Source organism: Scleropages formosus, chromosome 16 (genome assembly GCF_900964775.1).
Source record: "Scleropages formosus chromosome 16, fSclFor1.1, whole genome shotgun sequence".
Lineage (NCBI taxonomy): Eukaryota > Metazoa > Chordata > Actinopteri > Osteoglossiformes > Osteoglossidae > Scleropages > Scleropages formosus.
The window spans coordinates 4,990,754-5,014,731 of NC_041821.1; the positions used below are offsets into that span (position 1 = coordinate 4,990,754).

The window sequence follows — 23,978 nt, forward strand, 5'->3', positions numbered from 1 at the left end:
GTTGAGATTTACATCGCTTTGGAGAAAAGTGTCTGCTAAATGAATAAATATGTGTGTGTGTGTGTGTGTGTGTGTGTGTGTGTGAGTGTGAGATGAGACTGATAGACTAGTTCATCCAGGGTGTATCTTGCCTCGCATCCTATGCTGCCAGAATTGGCTCCAGATCACCATGACCCTGCTCTAAAGAATGTAGTGAGAGTGAATGGTTTAATTCATTTTTAAGTGAATGTCAATATTAGATGTTTTTGTACCACGTGTTTACATCCTATTTGCAGTGCTGAAATATTATCTTTGTGATGTTAGTACTGTCCCCGTGTTCCTGGGTTACTTACCATTTTGTGGAAGTCTTGCTCAAATAAAAAAAAAAGTCAAAATGTTCCTGAGGACATTTGTAATTCATATTGGGTTATACTGTCATCTTCTAAGACCAGATTCATTTTGTCCACTCTAGAGGACATTATGTAACTTTTAAATGTAACTCCCAAACTGTCCTTAAGGGAACATTGTACTGCACTCATGTTTGGCTGGAGCTTCGGCAACATCAAAGAAATCTTACAGTTCTCAACATTCAAGTACAATTTCTACTGGGTCTCAGCGGTATGTCGCACACGTCACGTGCGCGTTACTTTTTCTTACTCAAGAGTTCAGTTTCACACTGCTGGTGAAAAACGTTCATTGTGAATCATTGGGTGACAACGGGAGGAATAACAATGTATCCAGTGTGGGAGACCACGATTGATCTGTTTACAGTAACATTTGCTGTTGTTTCGAGGTAGGCATCTTGTTTTCTCTGTGTGTGTGTGTGTGTGTGTGTGTGTGTGGGTGTGGGAGGGGGGTGTGTTGGAGGGGGTTCGCCACGCCCGCAGGAAGCTCTGCAACAACATCATGGCCGCGCAGCTCAAGGTACCGACCGAACCGACCACGTGCTCCGCTCGGTTCGGTTCGGTTCCGCGGGGGATCGAACGCGACACTCGTGTCCTGCCGCGCGCGCTGCACGCGGACGGCGGCCGCCAGGGATCCGCTGCCGTAGCGAGGACGGCTGCGGGGCCCCGCGCGAGACGACGCATAGGCCGAGCGCCCAAGGGCCGTGGCGGATCCGCGAACCGCGCGCGCACCGCTTTCCGGTCCCCAAAGACTTTAGCAGCGGAGCTCGCGCACGGAGGGCTGGGGGGGCAAACCTTCCGGCGCACGTGCACGTCACGGCGTAACTGTAATTCGCCGTTCATGATGTTAAGCAGCGGGAACGTTCGCGGCGCTTGGCGGAACTAACGGTGCGCGCGAGGGACACGCGACACCGACTCGTTACTTCCGCTCGGGCCGCGCGCTCGCTCCTTAAAGCCGCGTTTGTTTTGTAATATCGCGTAAAATCCACGAAATAACAGCTTGTTAAATGCTTGAGAGAAGAAACATTTTTATAATTCGTGTTTTTTTTTTTTTTTGTGTGTGTGTAAACGTGAAACTCAGGGAAACGCGGGTTTGTAGCCCAGTCAGTGCAGCCACTGCCTGTCCCATAGTTCATGTTTTTTTCCCACAATTTTTGAAACAAGTTGCCTTCCTAATGTGACAAATAATGTGGCCCATGTGAGTGGAGTTGTTGCAGAGGTTGTGCTTCTTGTACTCTAGTAATCACGGTATACGTACCTGGTTGTACCCTGATACACCGCATTACATTTGGTTACTGTGGTATGACGCCCGGTATTACTCTGTTATACCTCGTTATTCCCAGTTGTGTGACAGGACCAGCCAGTTCTCCTCTCTCCTGGTGCTGGGTGTGCGTTTCATCCGCAGTTACCTTACTTTGGTGAAGCACTTTACTGCGGTCACCGAGCATCATCCTCGGCTTGAAACACAGGGACGGCCTTCGAAGGAAAGGGTTCGAGCCTCTCTCCGGCGCTAGGACCGTGACCCGCACCTGGACGTTTATCTGGAACGATCCTCAAGAGAAGGAGTTGAGCGCTGGTCAAAAAGGCCCAGCGCGACACCTGCCCGTTTCCCCTCCCCCCACGTTCACCCGTGATGCCCTTTGCCCGCGATGAGCTCAACGTGTTTGGTTTGTTTTTCCCCGACTGTCTAGATCGGCATCATCGGAGGGTCCGGACTTGACGATCCGGACATCCTGGAAGGAAGGGTAGAGAAGTACGTGGACACTCCGTACGGAAAGGTTGGTGACCCCAATAGCTAGAGGACGGATGCCAAGCGCTGACGTTCCTGGGATGGCTGAGATGGTTCTTCAGCGTACGGGAAGAGATGTGGGATTCTGCGGTTCCCCAGATAAAGTGGCGAGACTGAATGGGAAATAACGTTCGTAATGTTCACCGTCGCTATCCGCCCTCTTGAAGAAGAACCAGCCAGTGGGTGTGTCTGAACACGCGGGGCCTGGAAACAATAGACGTTTGTTCCGACGCTTCCGCAGTGTGCAGTTTGTTAGGGTAGCAGAATCCGGAATGCAGGTGGAGGGTTTCGTGAGCAAAGAGACTTGACTAAAACAAATAAATAAATAAAAAAAGGTCACGCAGCAGAGACGCCGTGACGCGTCTCGATCGCCCAGCATGCGTTGCGAAGTGCTTTGCGGCGTCGGATGTTCACCCTCTTCTCTCTGCTTTGTCTCAGCCTTCCGACGCACTCATTGTGGGGAAGATAAAGAATGTCGAATGCGTCCTTCTTGCAAGGTAATTCGAAAAAAGACAGAGAACGTACCAGGAAGTAGAACTGAAATTGAGTCGAGACAATTTTGTGCACGACACCGCCCCCTGTCGGCGGTAAGAGGTACTGCTCAACTTGGGCTGTCAAAGTGATCATGATCAAAACTGATCAAACAAGTACTGTTGGTGTATTCCTTATGTATTATGTCATATTTTGTATGTTTTCGCACGTACCCCTCGATCAAGGCACGGCCGGCAGCACACGATAATGCCGTCGAACGTCAACTACCGGGCCAACATCTGGGCGCTGAAGGAGGAGGGCTGCACACACCTGCTGGTCACCACGGCCTGCGGGTCCCTGCGGGAGGACATCCAGCCTGGCGACATCGTCCTGGTGGACCAATTCATCGACAGGTACGTGGTGCGGATCCTGTACCTCTACCCGCATCGGTCCATCTCTTTCATCCGGACCAATCCACGGCACGAGAGTTTTGGGATGCGGTCCTGGCTTTTGAGTCACTTTTGCTTTGATGCACATTCCGTTGCCGTGAGGATGGCCTGCATCTCCAAGGCGTTTATCAAGCGATCCCTTCCCTGGAAAGTGTTCTCACCCTGTGGTTTTACTGTAGCGCACTTGGACGATGGCCTTCGTTATGCGCATTCTCATACTAATATTGCCAGAAATCGCAGCGGAAGGGATGTCTTTGTAATGAGTAATAGGGCAGAGTCCGGACGTGTCGGAGGGTGCTGCGGTTTGGTGCGCGGTCATCTCTCATGGGCACCGCAGTCCTGTTACAGCTACATGCAAATGCGGCTCTGCAGCGATGCCTAGAAGCGCAGGTGAAAGAAGCCATTGTTGCCTGCGGTGGGGGAGGGGGAGGTCTTTGCTAGCGTCCTCTCTGCATTTCCCTTCCTATTTTTTTTTTTCGCAGGACTGTTCCCAAAACCGTCCGCTTTGACGGGGCTCAGCTGCCGCACCGAATTCAGGATGTCGACATCTGGTCGCACTTTACATTTGCTCATTTAGCTGCTGCTTTTCTCGGGGAATCAAACCTGCGATCTTGGGGTCCAAAGGCTGCAGTTCTAACTAGTACACTACCAGCTGTCCGACCCAAGCTGCACTTGAGCTTTAACGTGAACAATCTGCTGCTCCGCCATATTTCCCAGAGTGCACAGGGTGTAGGAGGAACTGTAACGCAATTGCAAAATATTGTTTGATGGGGCTAAGAAATACAGGGCGTCGCGGTGGCACAGCGCTTGGCCTGTGCCTTTGGTTGCGGGGTCGAATCCAATTCAGTCTGTGTGGAGTTTCCGTGGGTCTTCTTCCCGATGCTCCTGTTGCCTCCCACAGTCCAAAGCCATGTGTTTCAGGTAAACTGGCAACTTGTTGCCCTCTGTGCGTGTGTTTCGTGAGTGTGAGTAAACGAGTGTGTGTGTGTGTGTGTGTGTGTGTGTGTGTGCAATCGTCTTGTGAAGCTATGACATCCTGCCCAGGGTGCACCCTGCCTCATACCCTATGCTTCCAGGATAGGTGCTGGACCACCTTGACCCTCCACTGGACAAGTGCTTATGGATGATGGACCATAAGTCACACATTTAATTATTTGTTATTATGAAGTGTATTGTTATAATGGTTAGAAAATGTTGTACGTTGTTGTTGTTGTTGTTGTTATTATTATTCTTTCTCCAGCTCAGGACATTGTCTGGGGTAATGTACCATGTTGTACAGTGTACCGTACCATACACTGCATGCTGCCCACACGATGTGTGTTTGCATCTGGCGCCACCGGGAGGCGCAGTGCGTCCCCTGGGTGCGTCCAGCTCTGCGCGGCAGGTTGGCCGAGGCCTCGTTGCTCTCACCTGCGGGGGGCGCCGATCCTGCGAATTTTCTTCCTCCCTCTTCGCTCCTTTTCATTGGCGGGAAGTCAAAGCCGCCTGTTCGCCTATTGCCGCCGTTCTCAGCCCCTTTTTTTAGTCTTCCTGCGCCAGTTTCCACGCTCCGCTCTTCTGTCCCAGGACGATTATTGGGGAAGAGCGTGCCGCCCCCCGCCAGGTGTTCGTCTCCCTCATTTTATTCTATAACGGGCTCACAAACGCTCTATTTTAAACATCCTCCCTCGCTTCATTTATATTTCCTGTTTTTTTTTTTTGTTGTTGTTTGTTTGCTTGTTTTTTTTCTTTTCACTTCCCTTTTACATGTTCCTGTGATGATACGATGCTGTTGTTGCGCTCAAACGTTTCTTGTTTTGCGAAGGCATTGCAGACCCCGGGAGGGGAAACGAGAGCGCAGCTATTCCGCTTTTTTCATTGGTTCCCCCTTCCGGATAGTTTGTGAAGGTTTGTGGAGCAGATGGGGGGTTAGAGACATGGAGGTTAAAGGGTTTCAGTGTTCTTGAATGTTGCAAGGGATTCAGCAGTTCTGAGGGGCAGAAGGAGCTAATTTCTCCACACTGGAGCCACGTTTGAGAATCTTGAGGATTTTGATTTTCGATTCCTTGTGTGGGACCGCCGAGCGGGCAGAGGCGGAGGAGCGCAGCAGTCTGGGTGGGATGCGGCCAGCAATCGGGTCTCGTAGGTATCGGGGAGGAGATCCGCTGATGGTCTGGTAGGGGGTTAGTGGAGTGTTGAACTTGATATGGGGAGCTACGGGAAGCCGGTGGAGTGAGGTGAGGAGGGGAGATACCTGGGAACTCTTTGAAAGGTCAAACACAATTGGCACCATGGTTTTCTGGATCATCTGGAGAGGTTTGATGGAGCAGGTCGGGAGACCGGACAGGAGGACGTGTGTTCCCGGCTCTTCTACAGCAGCTCTCAGGGATGTTGAGAACCTGTGGGCTGCTGTGCTTGAGCTCATCTGTCCTGTTGGTCCCACATACAGCGCTGCTTGAAAGTGTGTGAACTCGTTGTGTCCCTCAGTTTTACCACAAAATGGTGAAACGAGGTACAGTGTTTCCCATGTGACCTAATAGGTGTGTAATGACCAATTCCATGTTTCTTTAGAGGAAAACGTGTTTAGTAGAAACACACAAGTAGTGCAGGTGTAAAAATATAGACGTATAGACCTATAAAATATGAACCTATAGAGTTCACATACTTTAATAGAGCACTCTATTTACCCCATTCTTCACATAACTGGGCTACTTTGCTCCGTGAAATGACCCCCTGGAGCAAATTCCCAGTGTAAGTGCGCCGAGTTCTCGTTGTTTTCTTGTGGCAAAAAATAATCGGCTCCTGCATGAAAAACATGACATCTGCCTTATCTTTCAGTTTCTCTTTTCAGTTTACCTTCTTCTGCCCTTTGCTCACTTTACGTACTTTCGGCACTTTGGTCTCTGTCTTTTTCGGCCACCGTTTGGCCCGCAGACCTTTTCGGCACCAAGAAACGAAAGTCACTGAGACGAGCGCACTGAGAGGTGCTCCGCAGCAATAAAACCCCAGGCGTTCTTTACCGGATCTCCGAATTAAGGTTTACCCTGTCTACTTTGTGCCCATTGTTTCCCGGAAATTTCGGGGTCAAATGCACAGTTTGGTGAGAAAACAGCCGGATTGTCGGCGCTGAGGGTTAAAAGACATTTGGGTTCGAGACACCAAGTGTGTATTTGTCCTTAGACGACCCACCATGGAAGTGGAATAACCATGTCAGGGGTAAAAAAACTTGTGCAGCAGAAGAGCCCCTCGTGTGAGAAATGGGTCTGTATTTTCATCAGCAGCTCTGGCGTCTTTTTGTAGTAGGAGCCGAGTGGTGCGCAGGTGTGCTCAAACTTTCGACCGGCACCTTTGAAGGACCGACGTCCCTGAACAGGGAGGCACGGCTGGGTGCCCGGGGAGGGGGGGGCAAACACCTCTAGTGTACCGTACCTCTGTGACGTGGTTAAAGTTACACCGAAAGGGCACCTGCTACTATAGTAGCTGGAGCCAAAGGTCGCAGGTTCAAATCCCACCTCCAGCCGTAGTACCCCTGAAAGAGGTACTTACCCTACGTAATTCACTTTGTGGAGAGGCTCAGGTAAATGAATAAATGTTAATTAAAGGGCAAGAAAGACACGGTAGAAAACATCCCAAGCGTGTGGAGCCGAGAGCGACGCAGCTGCCATTGGTCCACGCCCCCGCCCCCACCTCCCAAATCCGGCTTTTTTCTTCTATGTAAATAAAATCTGGGCGAGCACACGTCCTGGAAAGCGCCGCCGTGTACATCAGATACAGATGAGGGTAAATATTGCCCTGTGATCCTTCCCCAGCCCGCATCTTCGGGCGCGAGAGGGTGAGCCGGGCGCCACGCGGGGGTGGGATCTGGGGTGCGTCCTCCTCTCTCGGAGGGCCTCGGCCGCCTCCGGGCTGCATCGCGGGCAGCTGGGCCGCGGGCACGTCGGGGCTTGTTGGGTCCGGCTGCGGAGGGCGAGCGGATGGCGCGATACCGCGTCACTCCTTCCCCCCCTCCCCCACCCCTTGTTTCCTTCAAGCCGCAAACGCCCTGTGTGGTGGAATGCTCCCCTGTTTGGAACATGGACAGATTACAGCTCTTACAGCTCGTGTTTTTACTGCCCACTCGGCGACCCCTGTTAAGACCCTACCTTTAAAGGACACGGACACACACGCACGCATCAGCGCCACATACTACTGGTGCGTGTACCGTACCGTGTACCGAGCTCATCTGTGCTCATCATGTTTACTAGTCCAGTCACGCTGCGAGTCACCTTGGAGACGCACGCCAGACGTCACGTGGGCGGAACCGCAACACTTGTTTTCAGGGTCGGATGTTCTCGCATCCCGTGACCTGTGTGACCCCAGCAAAGGATGTATTTGAACCGCCGTTACAATTACAGTTGCAGTTGTACGATTTTGGGGATATTTGTCAACGCGCGCAGTTTCTCAACTCTTGACTGCCTGAAATAGCACCGCATTTCATTTCGGTGCTTCTGAACATGCGCCGAAAATGAGGGTGAGCCGGGCGCCACGTGGGAGCGGGATCGGGGGTGCGGTCTCGTCTCTCGGAGGGCTTCGGCCGCCTCCGGTCTGCATCGGTGGCAGTTGGGTCGCGGGCGTGTCGGGGCTTGTCGGGTCCAGCTGCGGAGGGCGAGCTGATGGTGTGATACCGCGTCACTCCCCCCCCCGGCACTGCTGTTTCTTTATTTTGTCTTTGGTTTCATCCCCCTCTGAGTTAGTCAGCAGCAAAGGGAGGAATTGGAGGGACAGCTGGTACAGCGAGTGACTCACCGGCGCTGTGCTGAGTGCAGTTCCTCGGCCCGCTGCCCCCTGCACTCCTGGAAGTACGTGTGTGAGAGGGGCCATCGGGGAGCCGCGTCACGGGTTCGAGTGGATTGTCCCTGTTCTGCGGAGCCGGAGATTGGGGAGATCCCCTCTCCCCGGTTCCCTCTCTCTGACACCTCACGGACCTCTGAATGTCCGAAAAATACCGAAAGTGTGCAAAACCAAGGGACGCATCGCGTGTCCCCCTGTCCCCCTCAGGGATTGTGGGTAATGTGTGTGTCTTCCGTACAGAAAATGGTGTGTTGTCAGGTGTGTTAACTGCGTGCCCTTAGTGTGAAACGTGTCGTCGTTGCAGAGTTGTGTCTTACTTCCTCAGGGGACGTTCGCTGCTCAGCTGGTTCTTCTTGTCCACAGTGACTTACTGCAATTTACTCGTCTTTACCAGTTTTTCAGGATAGTACGTTTAAGTGGCCCCTCATCATCCATGTTGCTATTACTATTATTATGATTACTAATATTTATATGTATTATTTATTAATATATTTATTCTTACATTTATCTGATACTTTTCTCCAAAGTGACTTACAGTGTTAATCTACCTGCAAGTATTTACCCATTTATACAGCTGGGTAATTTTTACTGGAGTAATTTAGGGTAAGTACCTCAATCAAGGGTACTGCAGCCAGAGATGGGATTTGAACCTGCGACCTTTGTGCCCTAAAGGCAGTAGCTCTAACCACAACACTAGTAGAAGCTATTTCTGTTATTATTTTACTGTTTGAATGTCATATTTTTCATTGTAACATTTTTGTTTATTTTACCCCGCAGTAGTGTTTAAAGGCACTAAATGAAGTGTATTGTTGTTATTATTGTTATTGTTATTATTTTTGTTGTTGTTATGATACAGCGTGGTATTTTACTGGAGAAATGTAGGATAAGTAGTGTGGTAAAAGGCTCTTACAAGAGCGCCTTCTCAAAGTTGAACCTGTGACCTCCGGGGTACCGGGCTGTGTCCTTAGTCACACGTCACCCCCTCGTCACTTCGCCTTCGGACGGAGGATCTGCGTATTTGACACGGTTCGACAGTCGAGCGCGACTGACGCGACGCCGCTGCGTAGCGCTCCGGCTCCAATAATGAGCGCCGTTGTGCAAAAACGTCCACCCTGTCCTCGCCCGAGAAACATCGGTGCCGCTCGACAGCGTGCGCTGCTGGCAGAATCTGATTGACGGAGGGAATCCGCTCCAAAGTTCAACTTTAACTTTTGGGGGAGAAGTTTGTGATACTTAACCCAACACATGTGTCTCACTGTGTGCTGGTTACATATACATAAAGATATACTACATATATAAATATACATATACGTATATATGTACATTGATATGCATATATGTATGTACAGACATATATGTGTATATACATTTTTACCTTTGATCTTGTGGCCTTTGCTTTCGTTCTGCTCGTGACTAATAGGTGAACCTTTTTTTTTTTCTTTTTTTTACATGGTACGGTACAGCAGTGTACGTCTCCTAAGGGTGTCGTCATCCTCAGATCGCAGGCTCCTCTGTCCAGTGTCACTCCCAGGGTGTGATATTGTACTAGTCCTGGCATGATCACAAAGAAATAATAATGATAATAATAATGATGATGATAATGTTTGGGTGGATGGGCTGTCTGTAATGAGCACCTTTCTGCAGACCTCCTGACGTCAGTTCTCTGGAGATGGATCTCGCCCTAAATGGTTCCCCACTGCGGAGGGGAAATGTCCTCATTTAGTTTCTGTGGGACGCGTCGCTCGTGGAGGTGGAAGGACGTCCCGCTCCCCTTCGCTGCCGCACCAAGATGCTGCCGCTGTCTTAAGGGTTCTTTCGTGCAATGAGTGCCAGGCAGAACGGAACCCGCTGCTCGCCCGAGCGAACGAGCGAGCCCATTGTTAGGTATTGTCGGCGCGGCTGAGATTGACACGTGGCGCGTGGGCAAAAATAGCATTTCGCTCTGTGGGCCGGAAGTTCTGCCGAAGATCTCGTCGCACGGAGCAGCCCGTAACGAGTTCTCGTTGCAGATATTTCTGAGGATTGCGAGGACTAGGGGGAAAAAAAAAAAAGGCTTTCTGTGAAGAGGTTCTGCAAAGAATTTAATTGGGTGGAGCTGTTGCTACTTTTGGAAATGGCGTGGTTGGGATGTTGACAATGGTGTAGGTGTGGAGAGAGGTATCTCTCCACCCGGCAATGCGAATCAGGGTGGGGGGGGGGAGGAGCCGGGCTGCTCGGAAACTTCCTGCCGGGCTTTGTGGACTCCTAGACAGGCTTTAATTGGTGCTGTCGCCGTTGCCATGGCAACGAGTGGTACGGTTAATTTAAAAATTTTTTTTTTTTTGTTTTATTGAAGAAAATCTGGGAGATCTTTCACCATCTTCAACATGTTATAAAACATTTTGCCACGGCTGTTCGATGAGATGTTCCGAGTCCCGTTTCATACGACCTCGAGTGCTTGACGCTGTTTCGGGGAAGACGTGCACCGGGCTTGGCGACGCGTTCGCTGCAGATCCGCCGTACATTTGCTTATTGTAATCCAGACACACAGTGGCCTTATCTCTTTGTTTAAGCAAATACTTATTAATCTTATTGCACTATATGTGGAAATTACAGGCAATGTTTTGCCCCAGGGAACCAGTAGTACTACATACCCTTCATAGCGCCTTTCAAAATGTCATTAGTCATTTGCAGGGGTTAGTTGTGAATTTTGTTGCTCGCGTAATTTAGGATGTGCACCCCAGGTTCCGGTGTAATGGCCTTGATCGAGGACCCTGAACGGATGCAGTAAAAATTACCCAGCTGTATAAATGGGTAAAAATTGCAGGAAGTTAAACTAATAAGTAACTTCTTCCTTGGGACTTTATTCTCTTTTTAAGAAAATGTCCCTTCAGGTACATTATTTTGTGTTTATTTCTTCAGAGCACACAGTAGTACCATAAGTGCTCTTTGTCCACTTTGTTGACGGACTTTGCTCCGTTTATATCCTTGTCTGAAGTGCGGCTCCTCCGGCTCCAAATGCCAAAATGCAACCCGCCGCAGTCCAGATGTTCTCAGCGCAGCCCTGCAAGACTCACTTGTTCATTCCCATTTACTCCTTTTCTTTTTTTTTTTTTTTTTAAAAAAAAAAAAAACTTTTGTACATCTCATTAAATTTAATATCTCTTTGCGAAGTCTTTATATTAGTGATTTCAGGAACGGTTGTGGGAAAACGTGCCACGGCGGTGATTCCAGCTGCCAGCCCGTGGCGATCGTGTTTCAGGCCACTTTGTCCCTGATGTGAACCGGTGTTTTGTTTGGTTCTGGGTGGGACCGCCTGCCACTGGCCTGGGAATTGGGTTTGCCTTTTCTACATGTTTGTTTGTTGGTTTACTTTCTCCACCCCAGGACCACAAAGAGGCATCAGACCTTCTATGACGGCGGCCCCAGCAGCCCACCCGGGGTGTGCCACATCCCGATGGCCGAGCCCTTCTGTGGCAAAACCAGAGAGGTGGGTGGTCCTTCTGGCAGAGCGGCAGAGGTCCGCCAGCATGTGTGAGGGTTGCGTTTCCCTCTGGAACTGGCCTGGGAGCTGGACTGGTTCCCCCAGCATTACATTTATCCATGTACATGTATTCATTTAGCAGACGCTGTTCTCCAAAGCGATGAACATCTCATAGAAAATACAATGTGTTCATTTTATTAGCAGAAAGAGACACTTAGATGCAGATGTGTGATTCTTAAGTGCAGTCAGTTTGTTTCTTTCCACCATATGAACCAATGTACATCACACTAGTAGCTGCATAAAACTTTATCATAATATCCATGACTCCCGATCACCTTCATAGTATTTTTTTTCTTTTTTTGGAGATACGTATAAACATTTACGTTACACTAGAGGAGTAGTTGCGTGAAGGTTTATCCGTTGTTTAACAGGCATCGTCTTAAAGTTATAGAGCATGAACATTTATACCTTACATGAACTTAAGAGATAATGGAGAAGTGAGTCTGGAAGAGGTGAGTTTAAGACCCTTTTTAAATGTGGACAGGGATTCAGCAGTTCTGAGTGGGAGGGGGAGGTCGTTCCACAATAACAAGGCCAGAACCAAGAACCTTTATGCTTTACCTTTTGTGCGTGGGACCACCAAGCGGGCAGATGTGGAAGAGCCTAGCGGTCCAGTTGGGGTGTAGCAACCCGCAGTCACAATGACAGAATGCATCGGCTTGTTAGCTTGCGCACCGTGCCGCACCTTGTACTCCAGTGCCGTGACCTGAATGCTTGAGGCTGTGGCAGGTATTTGTGGTTTATGGTACAGCAGGGCTCACTGACCGCGTGTGAGTGCGCTACAATGCCGACGACACCCTGCATGGTATATTTGGCAGATCAACAAAGTATGCAGGTTGTCGCTCCCCCTTTTGCTTGTGCATGTTTAAGCATGTGAATAAATGACATTTGGTCAGTTTTGATTCATAAGTGTAATATGTGATGAAGGATCAACTTGGGTGGTCCTGAGTTCCAGTTTGCATAAACAATAAGCGGAAAAAAAAGACGCCAGAGCTGAAACTCGAGACTGTTACTCTGTGCAGGAAGATGCAGTTGATGACTTTGTGCCTTTTGGTTCACCCCGTGGCAGGTGCTCCTGGAGGTGGCCCGCGGCCTGGGAGTGAAGTGCCACAACCGAGCCACCATGCTGACCATTGAGGGTCCACGCTTCTCCACCAGGGCCGAGAGCCTGCTGTTCCGGCAGTGGGGGGCGGACGTCATCAACATGACCACTGTCCCAGAGGTGGTCCTCGCCAAGGAGGCGGGGCTGTGCTACGCCAGCATCGCCATGGCGACGGATTATGACTGCTGGAAGGAGCACGAAGAGGCGGTGAGCAGTGAGCGTCGTGAAGTTTCGGGGGCCGGGGGGACGCGTGATCGAGGCCCTCTCGCTCGTTCTGGTTTCATCCTGCTTTTCTGCCGCAGAGCAGCAGGCTTTGAAAGCTGATTTGTTGAACGTCAAATTTCCGCATGTGATGCTTATGACGTGATGTCCAGGTTGGGAAAAGGCCACAGTCACATTTTATCACCTAGTAAGGTCACACGCTAATTTAATAGGCAGGAGACAGAAATGTTAAAAGCAGTTCCCTCATATACTGTGTGTATGTGTGTATGTACACACACTGCATTTTAATCGCAGATGCGTGGGGTGTCCTGCTGCTGTTTACCAGTCGACTCATACTGTATAACACACTGTCGCAATGTTTGCACGTTGAATTTGCTCATCCCTCGGTCGTCCTTGCCTTTCTTCCCCTTTTATACATGTTTTCTAGAAAACTGGAATGTCTCTTATACTTTCTGTGTTTCAGCCCTTACTTTTTATATATTATCCCAAGTACTGTTGGTCATTCCTTTACTCCATCCTGTCCCCATCGCCCACCAGCCCGTTCTTCTTCTCCTCCTTCCTTTTCCTTTTCCTTTCTCTGCTTTAGTGTCTCTCCAAATACATCCAAGTATCGTTACTAGTATTTTCTGTTTATCATTCTTTTGTTTCCCTTCTTTCACAATTTGTAGTTTTGCTGTGGGTTTAGGGGTGGGCGGTAAATCTGTCTTTAAACAGTCATTTCGGGAAAATGTTTCGCCAAGAATAGAGGAAAGAAGGCTCGAGTATCTTCTCCGTGGTGCTTCTCACGTGAGCCGCAGTCCTCCAGAATAAACCAGAATAGAGTGAGATCGAAAGCAAGAGTCGATTCCCTTTTTCACTGCTCTGTTTACTGTCTCGTAAGTGCTGTGTACTTAACTCTGAACCGTGCTGCTCTATTTGTTTAGTGTCTTGTGATGTTGTTTTATTCCCGTGGCTGTGAAGTGAGGATATTCCCTCCCGACACTTGCGGGGCGTAACAGGTGACGGCGAAAGCCTTTGCTTACTGCGGACAGCAGTGAGTCAGAGCCGGTGCGTTATGTGGCACCGCAGCTCCGACGTTGCGCAACGACAGCGCGTGAAATCGGCCATCGTCCTTTTCCCCGCTCTGCGTCATTTCGTAGTGGTCCAATTTCCAAAAATGGCGAACGACAAAACTTTGCGATCGAGACAAGAAGTCGAAGTTTTGCTCCAGAATGTTCTTCTAGGGAGGGTTTCACTTTCCCAAGCAACGCGTGTGTGTGTGTACGTGTGTCCCGTATGCATCAACGGACAAGTCATCTCTGCGTAGCTACGCACAGTGAGTTTACTGTGTTCAGGGGACGGCACCCATTCGGCAGCATCGCCTCGAGGTTCCTGCAGCTGACCCCTGGCTGCCCCCCCATCACGACACCCACACACACATCCACCCACACACACACATGCAAACTGCACAGGCCACCACATCCTTCCGCCCCTCCTGTGCCCGGAACGAGCGCGCCAGCAGAGGCCAAGGCTGACTCACCGCGAGTCGACCTCCAGAGCTCAACCAATAGCAGCGGGACCGGTTTCTCCCACACATCCTGCTCTGTCGCTTTTTTCCCAGTGTGCACTGCAGCAAGACTGGGCTCCTTGGGAACCTCCACATGCACCGTGTTGTCAGCAGAAAGCCGCAGCCATCTCACTCCTGTTTTCCTCCCCAGTAAGAGTGTGTGCTCCATCACTGCTTCCAAGATCATCCAATAACTCTCTCTCTCTCTCGCACACACACACACGCACACACACACGCGCACACACACACACTCCAGTTATCACTCAAAGGGTTTGTCATTTTGCAACATGTACTTCCAGTGATTTCTTCAGCTGACTGATGACTGATGTCCACATGTTTCAGTTTGCCCACTGATGGAGCTCATTGTACACCTCTAATGTGATCTTTTTTCCCACCGGACCAACACCTGAAGGCCCCAGTATACAAATCCAAAGAGCTCACGCCAGGGACTCCTCGGACTGGCATTCAGGCTCTCCCAGAGGTTGCTGGGAGACGGTAAATGCAGCGATTTCTTCAAAATGAAAGTGAAAGTAAACGGTGTGGTGTGAAAAACTGGTTCTGGCGATCTCCGTTCCAGAAAATATGTTGTTGGTCTTGAAGTGCACTTTGTGTTAGCGCAACGCCCGATGGCCTGCGGCGGTGCCTGGGTCATGTGGGCATACGAGAACTGCTCGTTTTTACGCTCATTTGCCGTTCTGTCAGCACGCTACTTTTATCGGTGGCCTTTGGAAGCGCCTTTCCAATATTGTCCTTTTGGATGTCTTTTGACCCTCTTATTGCATCCATTGCACCCACAATAAAGGTCTCAGGGGTAGGGAAACTATCACGGCGGTGCGGCTTTACCAGTGGCAACCAGAACTGCAACGCCGCACCTGAGTGTTGACACTCTGGGTGGTGGAAGCTGAAATTTTGCTCATCGTCACAGGTTTGCGTTGACAACGTGCTGAAGACGATGAAGGAGAACGCAAATAAGGCCAGCAGCATCCTGCTTACCGCCATCCCCCAGATTGGCAAGATGGACTGGTCTGAGACCATAAAAAACCTGAAAGTAAGTGTCCCTGATGGCAGTTTCTCAGTGCTTCCGTAACCTGCTGTCTTCTCACATCGTTCGCATCACTAATGAAATAAAAGCAGACATTATGGGGGCAGCGGGTGGCTCTGTGGTCACGGCTGCCACTTTGATAGCAAAAGACCCAGGTTCTCATCCGTGAACCACCCCAATAAGTGTCCAGACGATCCATTGGTTGAAATATGTGTCCAAGGTATTCATTAGTATCCAAATAATTAGGGTATGAAGCTAACGTTGTAAGTGGCTTTGGAGAAAAGCATCAGCTAAATGAATAGTTATTATTATTAATAGTGTATCCTTATTAAAGTAAGGAATATATGGGGTTTAATAAGGAATTATTTTTGATAAGTTTGGTACATATATTCTTTTTTTTTTTTTGCTTTGATGCTTTTATCCAAAGTGACCGACATTTACCCAACTGCAGTTTTTACTGTAGCAGTTTATGGTAAACGTCTCTCGCGTGATTACTACAGCTTGCTAACAGTAAGGCTGAACGGGACTCAAACCGGCGCCCTTCTCTTTATAAATTCGTGCCCTTAATTGCTACACCAGCTGCTGTCTAAACAAACATTCTTGAGTTTTTACTACAGGAAGGGTTACATGCAAAAGTGATTAAATATTCAGAAAGGATGCTGAGGTGTAACTACCCAGAGACGCCTGTGTTAATAACACAGCGGATGATTCCAGACAAGCGTGGCTCAGAGGCACGGTGCTTTGGTTGCTGCCCACGCAGTGGGTGGTGCTGCAATGTCCGTTACGTTTTATTGTTTTACCAGTGGAAACGACAGGCTGCTTTCCCACCAGCAGGCCAATGTAGTGAGGTTGGCACATTCATTCTCAGATAAACACCTAACTGCTTATAATTCATGCTACTCTATAAATAGCGAACATTATCAGTCAAGTTTAAATAGACACAACGGTTTTTGGTTTTGGCTCCGATGTGCTGGAATGCCCTCCCTCTGTCACTCGGAGCTGCTGAATCCTTCTCAATACTGAAGAAGGTTCTCAGAACACATCTCTTTGGGCTGCTCTTCTCCCATGGTCTCCTGTTTGCTCAATTATTGCGTACTGTGTTTGCGTACCGTACTGTGCTCAGAACCGCTGTGATGCTGGGCTTTGAGGGAGTCGCACTACGAGCGAAATGCGTGCTTCTTCCTTGTTCTCGTCAGCACAAAGAACATGCTGCTTTGTTGCGTTCTGATAAATAAACCATATTTTTCGTTCAGTTTACAGCTCAGTCCTCCGTGATGCTTCCCAAGCACTGAAGACCACGAGGATTTCCTCCAAACGCCTTCCCAGCAACCAGCGGACCAGCGCAAACGCCCCGCACCACTCCTGCCATTTGTTTAGCGATTTAAAACGCCACACCCTGCTTTTCTTTGCTCGACCCAGTTGCCTCCCACCTCTCTGTTGGAGGCCCATACCTTCATGTACAATCCCAGCACGTCTGAGTGTCCTCTGAGTCTCCTTAGTTTTGGTCAAGTTTAAACTGTATGTGCTGTTGCGTTATCTCTGTTGTCACCTGATTGGGTCTGTAATTAAAAAAAAGAAAAAAAATTACATGATCTGTACTGTGAAAATCATCCCACCGGAAATAAGAACAAACTTGCCGCGTGGTGATCGTCGCACAAGTACTTTTTCTGCAGTGAACTTTTGCTGTGTTTTGTTGCTCTTGGCATGTTTTTAAACTGAGTGGCCTTTTGCGACTAATTTACCTCATATTCACCATTTAAAAAAAAAAAAAAAAAAAAAAAAAAACTATGCAGACGGTGAGAAACTAAGGTTTACATTTTTTCCATTTATTCGGAATGTGTTCGTGTCCAGTTCAGCCAGTCTGTGATAAGTGTTTCCGACACGAGGGCTTCGTTTCCTTTCAAATTCAGACTGTAACCACTCTATGAGATCAGTTTTGATTCAGTATTTTTTATTCTTTTGCACCTGGATTTTTTGTTACTACCTTTTTTTAATTCTCAGTATTTTTTTTTTCCATTTTCTAATAAGTGGTGATTGTTGTCAGTGTTGGGGGGAAGTTTACGGCTTTCATTCCAAGGAAAGGTGTTATAGTTGGATAGCGCTTCTTGTTCCAAATACAAACAGATCATCTGTGGCGACTGAATAAAATGTTTCCAGTTTTATTTCTAATGAAGTGAGCAGCGTCATCATCCCGGCGAACAACTCATCTCTTGGGTTTGTCGTTTGTGCATTCGTGAGTTTTTCTTCAAACCGAATGGCTGCTAAATTCCTGTGAACGTCTACGTTAATTTCTTAAAAAAGAACTTACTCACCTCCAGCTCTGGTACCCTTGATCGAGGTACCTTACTTTAAATAGCTGCAGTAAAATTACCCAGCTGTGTAAATGGGTAAAAAACTATGTAGCTTTGTGTTATGAGTTGCTTTGCAGAAAAGCAGCAGCTAAATGAATAAATGTAAATATATGTGTGGAACTCCACCATCAGAATGCCGGCCTTCAGGCCACGTCAGCATGTAAAAGAGAATTCGGTTACCGGTTGTGTCATGTAAATTATACCAGGAAGCCCAGTTTATGAGCCACTGAGCTCCAATTAATGGTATTACATTTTCCGATTTTATTGTGGACTATCCTGAGCGCATGTGTTCCAATCTGTCTTTAAGCACGTAAATACGAGCGTTGTGTCCTCCGTACCGCCTCCTGCATGACTTAACTGAAGAATCCGGTTCAGGTGGTTTTGCAGTATGTTACCTATGATTGAGCCAAACTATGAAGTCTTTTCGTTTTTGTCTTTTCCGGGCGATTCATGTTGATACTGAACGCATTCCATACTGACGGTTCACCCCGGCTCAGCTACTTTGACATATTTGTGCGTGAAAACGGTGCGTTTACGAACATATCGTACGAATTTATTACATTTCAACTCGGTTCCGGTGCTGTACTGTCACCTCATTGGTTGGCAAATTCTCAGTGTTTTTCGGTTTTTTTGGTCAGTTTTTCTTTTTTTTTTTTTTTTTTAAACAATTGCATTTTCTGTCAGATTCATGATTATCGCTGTATTGCATGAAATGATTGTAACTTCAGCAGGCAGTGTGGGTTTGGTTTCCATGGCAATGAGTCACAGTTTTCTCTGTGGAATGTACCATTCTGGAAAGCCATCCGAAAGTTATTAGTCGGCAATCTGCTGGTCTGGAACCCGGAGATAAGGCCGAAAAGGTGGGCGTTGCACGCCAGGCTCATCGTGTTTACCCTCAACAAAGGACACGGTTTACTGCACTTCCTTACCAACAGCGGAGGTCAGTAGTGAGCCCTTCGTTTCATGTTGCAGCATCTGAGAGGTGACGTGTAAAGCAAAATAAATAAATAAATAGCAAACGAGGACTATATTGGTTATGTGTTTGCTGTTGAGATGCTTTTCACACTGTTTATGCATTTTGAAATCCTTTTGTAATCTTCTATTTTCAAAAACCACTTGTTTGGTACAGGGCCACCGTGGTGCAGAGTCTATCCAGCAAGCATGTGAGGCAGGGTACACCCTGGGCCAGTCCATCATAGGGCAACCACACACAATACTGAACATTTAGAATTGCCCGTTCCCCTGAAACACGTTTCCAGACTGCGGGAGGAAACGTGCACAAACATGGGGAGAACATGAAAGCCAAAAGCATACGGAAGAGGCGTCGGTTCACAACCAAAACCAGAACCTTGGTGCTGCAGGCACTCAAGTCTTTACTGATAAACTGAAAATTTAAGGACAGACATTTTGACAGTAGACAGAATGTAGACATTTACAGTGTAGAGTTCTTTGACATCGTGTGGTCATGGGAGGCTTACAATGCACACCTGAACAAACAGATACCAGCTACACGTAGCATCAACATCTAGGTCCTGTCCCGAATGTTACCAAGATATAGGTTGGTCATTTGCATGTATTTCTTATGCTAAATAATGGCAACTATAGTCATTTTCTTCTCCTTACAGATACTCAGCGAGGCTATAGAATTCTATAGCGTAAGTGGCATTTATTTACCTTCATCTGATGTAAAATACACTGTAGATCATAATAGTCATTCATACAAGAGGTATTTCCCATGAGCAAATACTGGATAATAGTCTCACCAGAGATAATATATATTATAGGTTACATAATGAACCCTAATCAACTTTTAAGTGTCAGGAAGTGGATCAGACCGCTTTTTATGCAATTTCTTATTAAAGTCTTGAGTTCTAGCCAAGTGTTAAATTTTCTAAATAATACAAGTGTGATACAAATACTTTGAGCTGATGGATAGCTATGGCTCAATTTAAAAAATACTTTATCGTTGTTATTCATAATTTACAATTTCTTCCCGGTTTACAGCCTTCAGGTGATACAGTAATCTTCTACAATGTGTTCAAAGGTACAAAAGTTACGTCCCTCTCCGGACCTTTAATATTGCAAACCTTTGCCTCCCTTTGCTGTTTTCAGTCATGTGAGACAAGCATCTATAAAGCTTATCTTTTATTCTGATATTTGGAACATATTATATTAATTGTCAGTTATAGTCCTGTTCATTTCATCTGTGCATTCAAAGACAACCACTGGCCTGCAGTGGTCTGTGTTTATGACTTCAGCATTTCAGTGTGGAGTGAAAAAGAAAATTAAAGATTTATAATCCGGCACAATAAATCAAAAGTGATGGTTAAAAACCTTCTCAGATCTCACACTTTAATCATAAGAAATGTGACTGCTGTTGGTGTCCTCTCTAAGCACCACTTCCAGTGAAAAGCAGCCCATTTTACGGTTTTTTATCTTTATTGCTCAGATTAAATAAAACTTTGCCAAACCAGTATTTTCTTAAACACAACGCCAGTATCGTAATAAATTTAACTATAAATTTCAAAAACTGGCTTCATTTACCACCCAGTGGTAAATCGTGTCCATGGTTGACGTTAAAATAATATAAAACATACTCTTTTGATAAATGAAAACTTACTAAATTATATCATCAAACTGATAACAAATAAAGAGTGCAATATATAAAACCGTTTAGGACAATAAAATCATTAAGGAAATTAAAAAGTCATAAATAAACATTTTATAAGACAAAAAACACTAATGAGTCTGTATAAATTACCTTGCCAATCACTTCAAAGGTAATACACAATTATCATAATAAATAAAAATCAATGTTTCATCACAAGGACTGTAGAAAAGCCATGACTTCACGGTGCCCCTTTTCCGTGGCCAGGTCGATGGGCCGCCGATTCCACATGTCCCGGACGTGAGGGTTTGCCTGGAAGGAGCACAGGAGCTGTACCGTCTCCAGGAAGCCCTCTCTGGCAGCGTCGTGCAGAGGTGAACTCCCGGTGCTGTCCTGCACCTCGGGGTTCGCCCCGTGGTCGAGCAGCAACCGCGCCACTGCCGTACTCCCCATCATCATCACCTGTAGGATCAAGTCCACATCTTACATCAGGTTCATTTCTTTCAGTCGGTTCAGAAAACATGCCTAAAGGTTGGCTTCCATCCCTATGGTGTGCGGAATGAAATCAACATTTCAAATTCAGTTCATTCCCAGCAACCAGTTGGGAACCCGTTAATAAAGGCTGAGTCATCGTGACTTGTGCAAGGAAATCATTTTAAAAGTCACTTTACTCTTATGAACCAGTTGAAAACACATGCAGAAACACAATGACTCCCCATCAAAAAATCCTATTAATCAGTTTAGAAAATATCAATAAATAATGACTCCCCACCATCATGACTTGTGAGTTCAAAATCACTTAAAATCACTGTCCTTATTAAGCAGTTTGGGAAACGTGCATTAAAACTGCCTTCCCCACCATCATGACATTTTCAAAATCTATTTATTCCTACTAGCCAATTTAGAAAACATGAACAAAAACTGGCTCCCCATTGTCCTGTTTATTCCTATTAACCCATTAATTAGAAAGCATGTGCAGAGAGTGACTCTCTGTCATGATATGGAATTAAACTCTCATAAACAGTTTAAAAAACATCCATAAACAATGATTTCCCAACATGATATCTTTGATAAAATCAATATCTTAAAATCAGTTTATTCCCATCAATCAGTTTAGAAAACATACAGAACCAAAGTCAAGGTCACCATTGCTGCACTGAAATATTATAAGACTAGGGCATTATTAAGATACATAAATAATCTGTGTAATTTCTGCTTCTATTACAGAAAACCAAAAGGTAAAATATTACATTAAAGGATACATTAAAGAAAGTGATGATTTTGAACCATTGCAATACGTGTTCAACATTCAAAATATGAACACAAACAACGTTATATGGCTATATAACAATAAATATTGAATAAAGAGGCTCATTTATTTTTATTCTTTAGGATCTTGATTCTTTTAAATGCCATTTCTTATTACAATAAAAAAAAAAGTTAATCTTTGAAAAGGTAGATGAAAGTGTCAAAGCAATCTGTCCTGTATGAAGATGTTTAGTATTATGATTGTATTCTATAGGTTATATTTTTCTATTCTATATTCCTATCTTATTCCTATATAATTCCTATTCTGTATTATTCTATTCTATAAGTATATCTTCAAAGATAAACAATATTCAATGTATTGCATAGAATGGCAATAATAAGTATCTCACCTCATTTAATCGAAAAATTAAATGGTTTGGTATTGATGGAAAACTATTACTGTAAATTTCTCTACACGCAGAAGAAGGTGATGAGAATATTAAAACAGAGTGTTTAATAAGTAACAAAGGTCGCGATGTGCGGACACAATGAATTTCGACTGAGCGTGAAATTCGCACTTTATGGCTCATCTACGGAAAGGTAAAATCATTAAAAAAAAAGACACAATAATAAATAATAAAACTCCTACAACGACGAATGGAAGAACTGGATAAAATGGTCCGCTCGTTACAAACAAACATGCTGAAAAACGAGCGAAATTTCTGCTTCGGACGAAGCGGTGGACAGAGAGAGAGAGGCGTCGCCGGGTAAATAAAAATAACAAAATAAATTAAATGGCAATTAATCAAGCAAAAACATGGATGCACGGGCTGCGCTGGATTTCACGAAAAGCAAAGCGAACCACAAATCCTTTTTTACTATTATTATTATTATTATTATTATTATTATTTCTTCTTCTTATTATTATTATTACATGAAGCCAGACGTAGATATATATATATATTATATATAATAATTTATTATATCTACGTCTGGCTTCATCATCATGTCTCGTAACATACGTTCCTGTAGCACTACTAGCACTCCGTCTCCAGACCAAGAAAGATTGTGACAGTAAATGACTCGTGTGTGTGCGCAGAAGTACCGCGGTACTTGTTGTAAAACGCATGATTTATACACAATACTGTATATATATTATATACTGTAGGAATGCAGACATCATGTCACGCGGAGAGCGCGGCGGTGCCGGTCACGTTCACCTGCCTGGAGAGGTGTTCTCCCGAAGCGGTTCACCGCATCCACGGCAGCTCCATCCTGCAGGAGCTGCGCGACGCGCTCCGCGTCTCCCGCCGCCGCCGCGGACGCGAGCTCGTCCGCGCTGCTCATCCCAGCAGAGGCGCAGGTAGAGGCGCAGGTAGAGGCGCAGGTACAGCTCCAGGCACAGGTAGAGCACAAACCATCCCCGGCGCCCGACTAAGTCACTTCAACTTGCACTCGTCCGGGCGGATTCCTTCGCAGCCTTTCCGTCACTTTTCATTCGCTCGCCTTCCTTCACTCAGGAGTTATTTTTATACTCCCTCGGGAGAGCTGGGCGCGGAACGCGCGACGCGGCGGCGCACAGGAGCGTGTCCGGACTCGTCCGTCTCCGCGGAGCTCAACGACGATGCCGGCGAAACGCCGCACGGTAAGTGCGCATGCGCCGGACATTGGCGACGGGTGGGAGGGGGGAGCCCCCACAGCTGCGCAGCTCGGCGAGGCGGGCAGCGCCGCGCGGCCGCTGAGGCGAAACCCGCGAGGTTGCGCGCGCTCCACGAGTGACGGTTGGGAAAGCGAGGAGAGTCGCGCGCTCTGTCGCTCTGTGGCGCTCCGTGTCTCTGCGGGTTCCGATAGCGCGGCCTGCGGGTCACACCCGCGCTTTGTAGTAGCCGATAATTCTGTCGGTCAGTTCCCAAAATAAAATTAAAACTGTCCGAATCATGCGTTGTTCTTTCGCAAATAAAAAAAAGAGCAAAAAGATCAGGTAAGCAGTCGTGCAACAGAGTTTTTGTACAGTATATACACTTCTGTGCACTGAAGCGAACGTGATAGTACCGGTTCTGTGACAAACCAACAAAATCTGAGGTAAAAATACTCTCACGTTGTGTGAAAATTTTAAACAGTTATAAATTATTACCTCTTATACACTGTACTTTATACATAAGTCCCATCATGACAGCAGTGCTGTAGTAGTAGTACTGGTGTTTATTTTCCATTAATCCATATAGATATGATTTCCTAGTGAATTAGTTATTAAAAGTGAGAGATAAAAATGCCAAATTACAAATAGTTTGTGTTAAGAATTTATTTTTGCCATAAAATATAGAAATACAAAATGAAGACATTCAAGCAAAGCCAGGAATGCTCTCATGAACCTTGAGTTTCACAGCCATATATGTATTTTTTATTTTGTCAGTTTAATTTCTAAATTATACTTA

General features: G+C 46.6%; 2 protein-coding genes across 3 annotated transcripts; one reads left to right on the forward strand and one right to left on the reverse strand.

Moving 5' to 3' along the window:
* The first annotated feature begins 834 nt into the window (after positions 1-834).
* mtap (methylthioadenosine phosphorylase) lies at positions 835-18,712 on the forward strand. Its single transcript, XM_018736062.2, has 8 exons — positions 835-903; positions 2,075-2,161; positions 2,611-2,669; positions 2,889-3,056; positions 11,268-11,370; positions 12,494-12,733; positions 15,220-15,342; positions 16,590-18,712. The coding sequence occupies exons 1-8, from the start codon at positions 886-888 to the stop codon at positions 16,626-16,628; spliced, it is 837 nt and encodes a 278-aa protein (XP_018591578.1). The 5' UTR covers positions 835-885; the 3' UTR covers positions 16,629-18,712.
* Positions 18,713-20,508: 1,796 nt separating this feature from the next.
* On the reverse strand, positions 20,509-23,161 carry cdkn2a/b (cyclin-dependent kinase inhibitor 2A/B (p15, inhibits CDK4)). 2 transcript variants are annotated; one of them, XM_018735696.2, is made up of 2 exons: positions 22,768-23,161; positions 20,509-20,757 (listed from the first exon to the last, which is right to left on the reverse strand). In XM_018735696.2, exons 1-2 carry the CDS (start codon positions 22,888-22,890, stop codon positions 20,509-20,511), a joined length of 372 nt encoding a protein of 123 aa, XP_018591212.2. In that variant the 5' UTR covers positions 22,891-23,161. The 2 variants fall into 2 exon arrangements, with proteins under 2 accessions (XP_018591212.2, XP_029114974.1); XM_029259141.1 differs by having other exon boundaries at positions 20,510-20,757; positions 22,764-23,161.
* Positions 23,162-23,978: the final 817 nt, after the last annotated feature.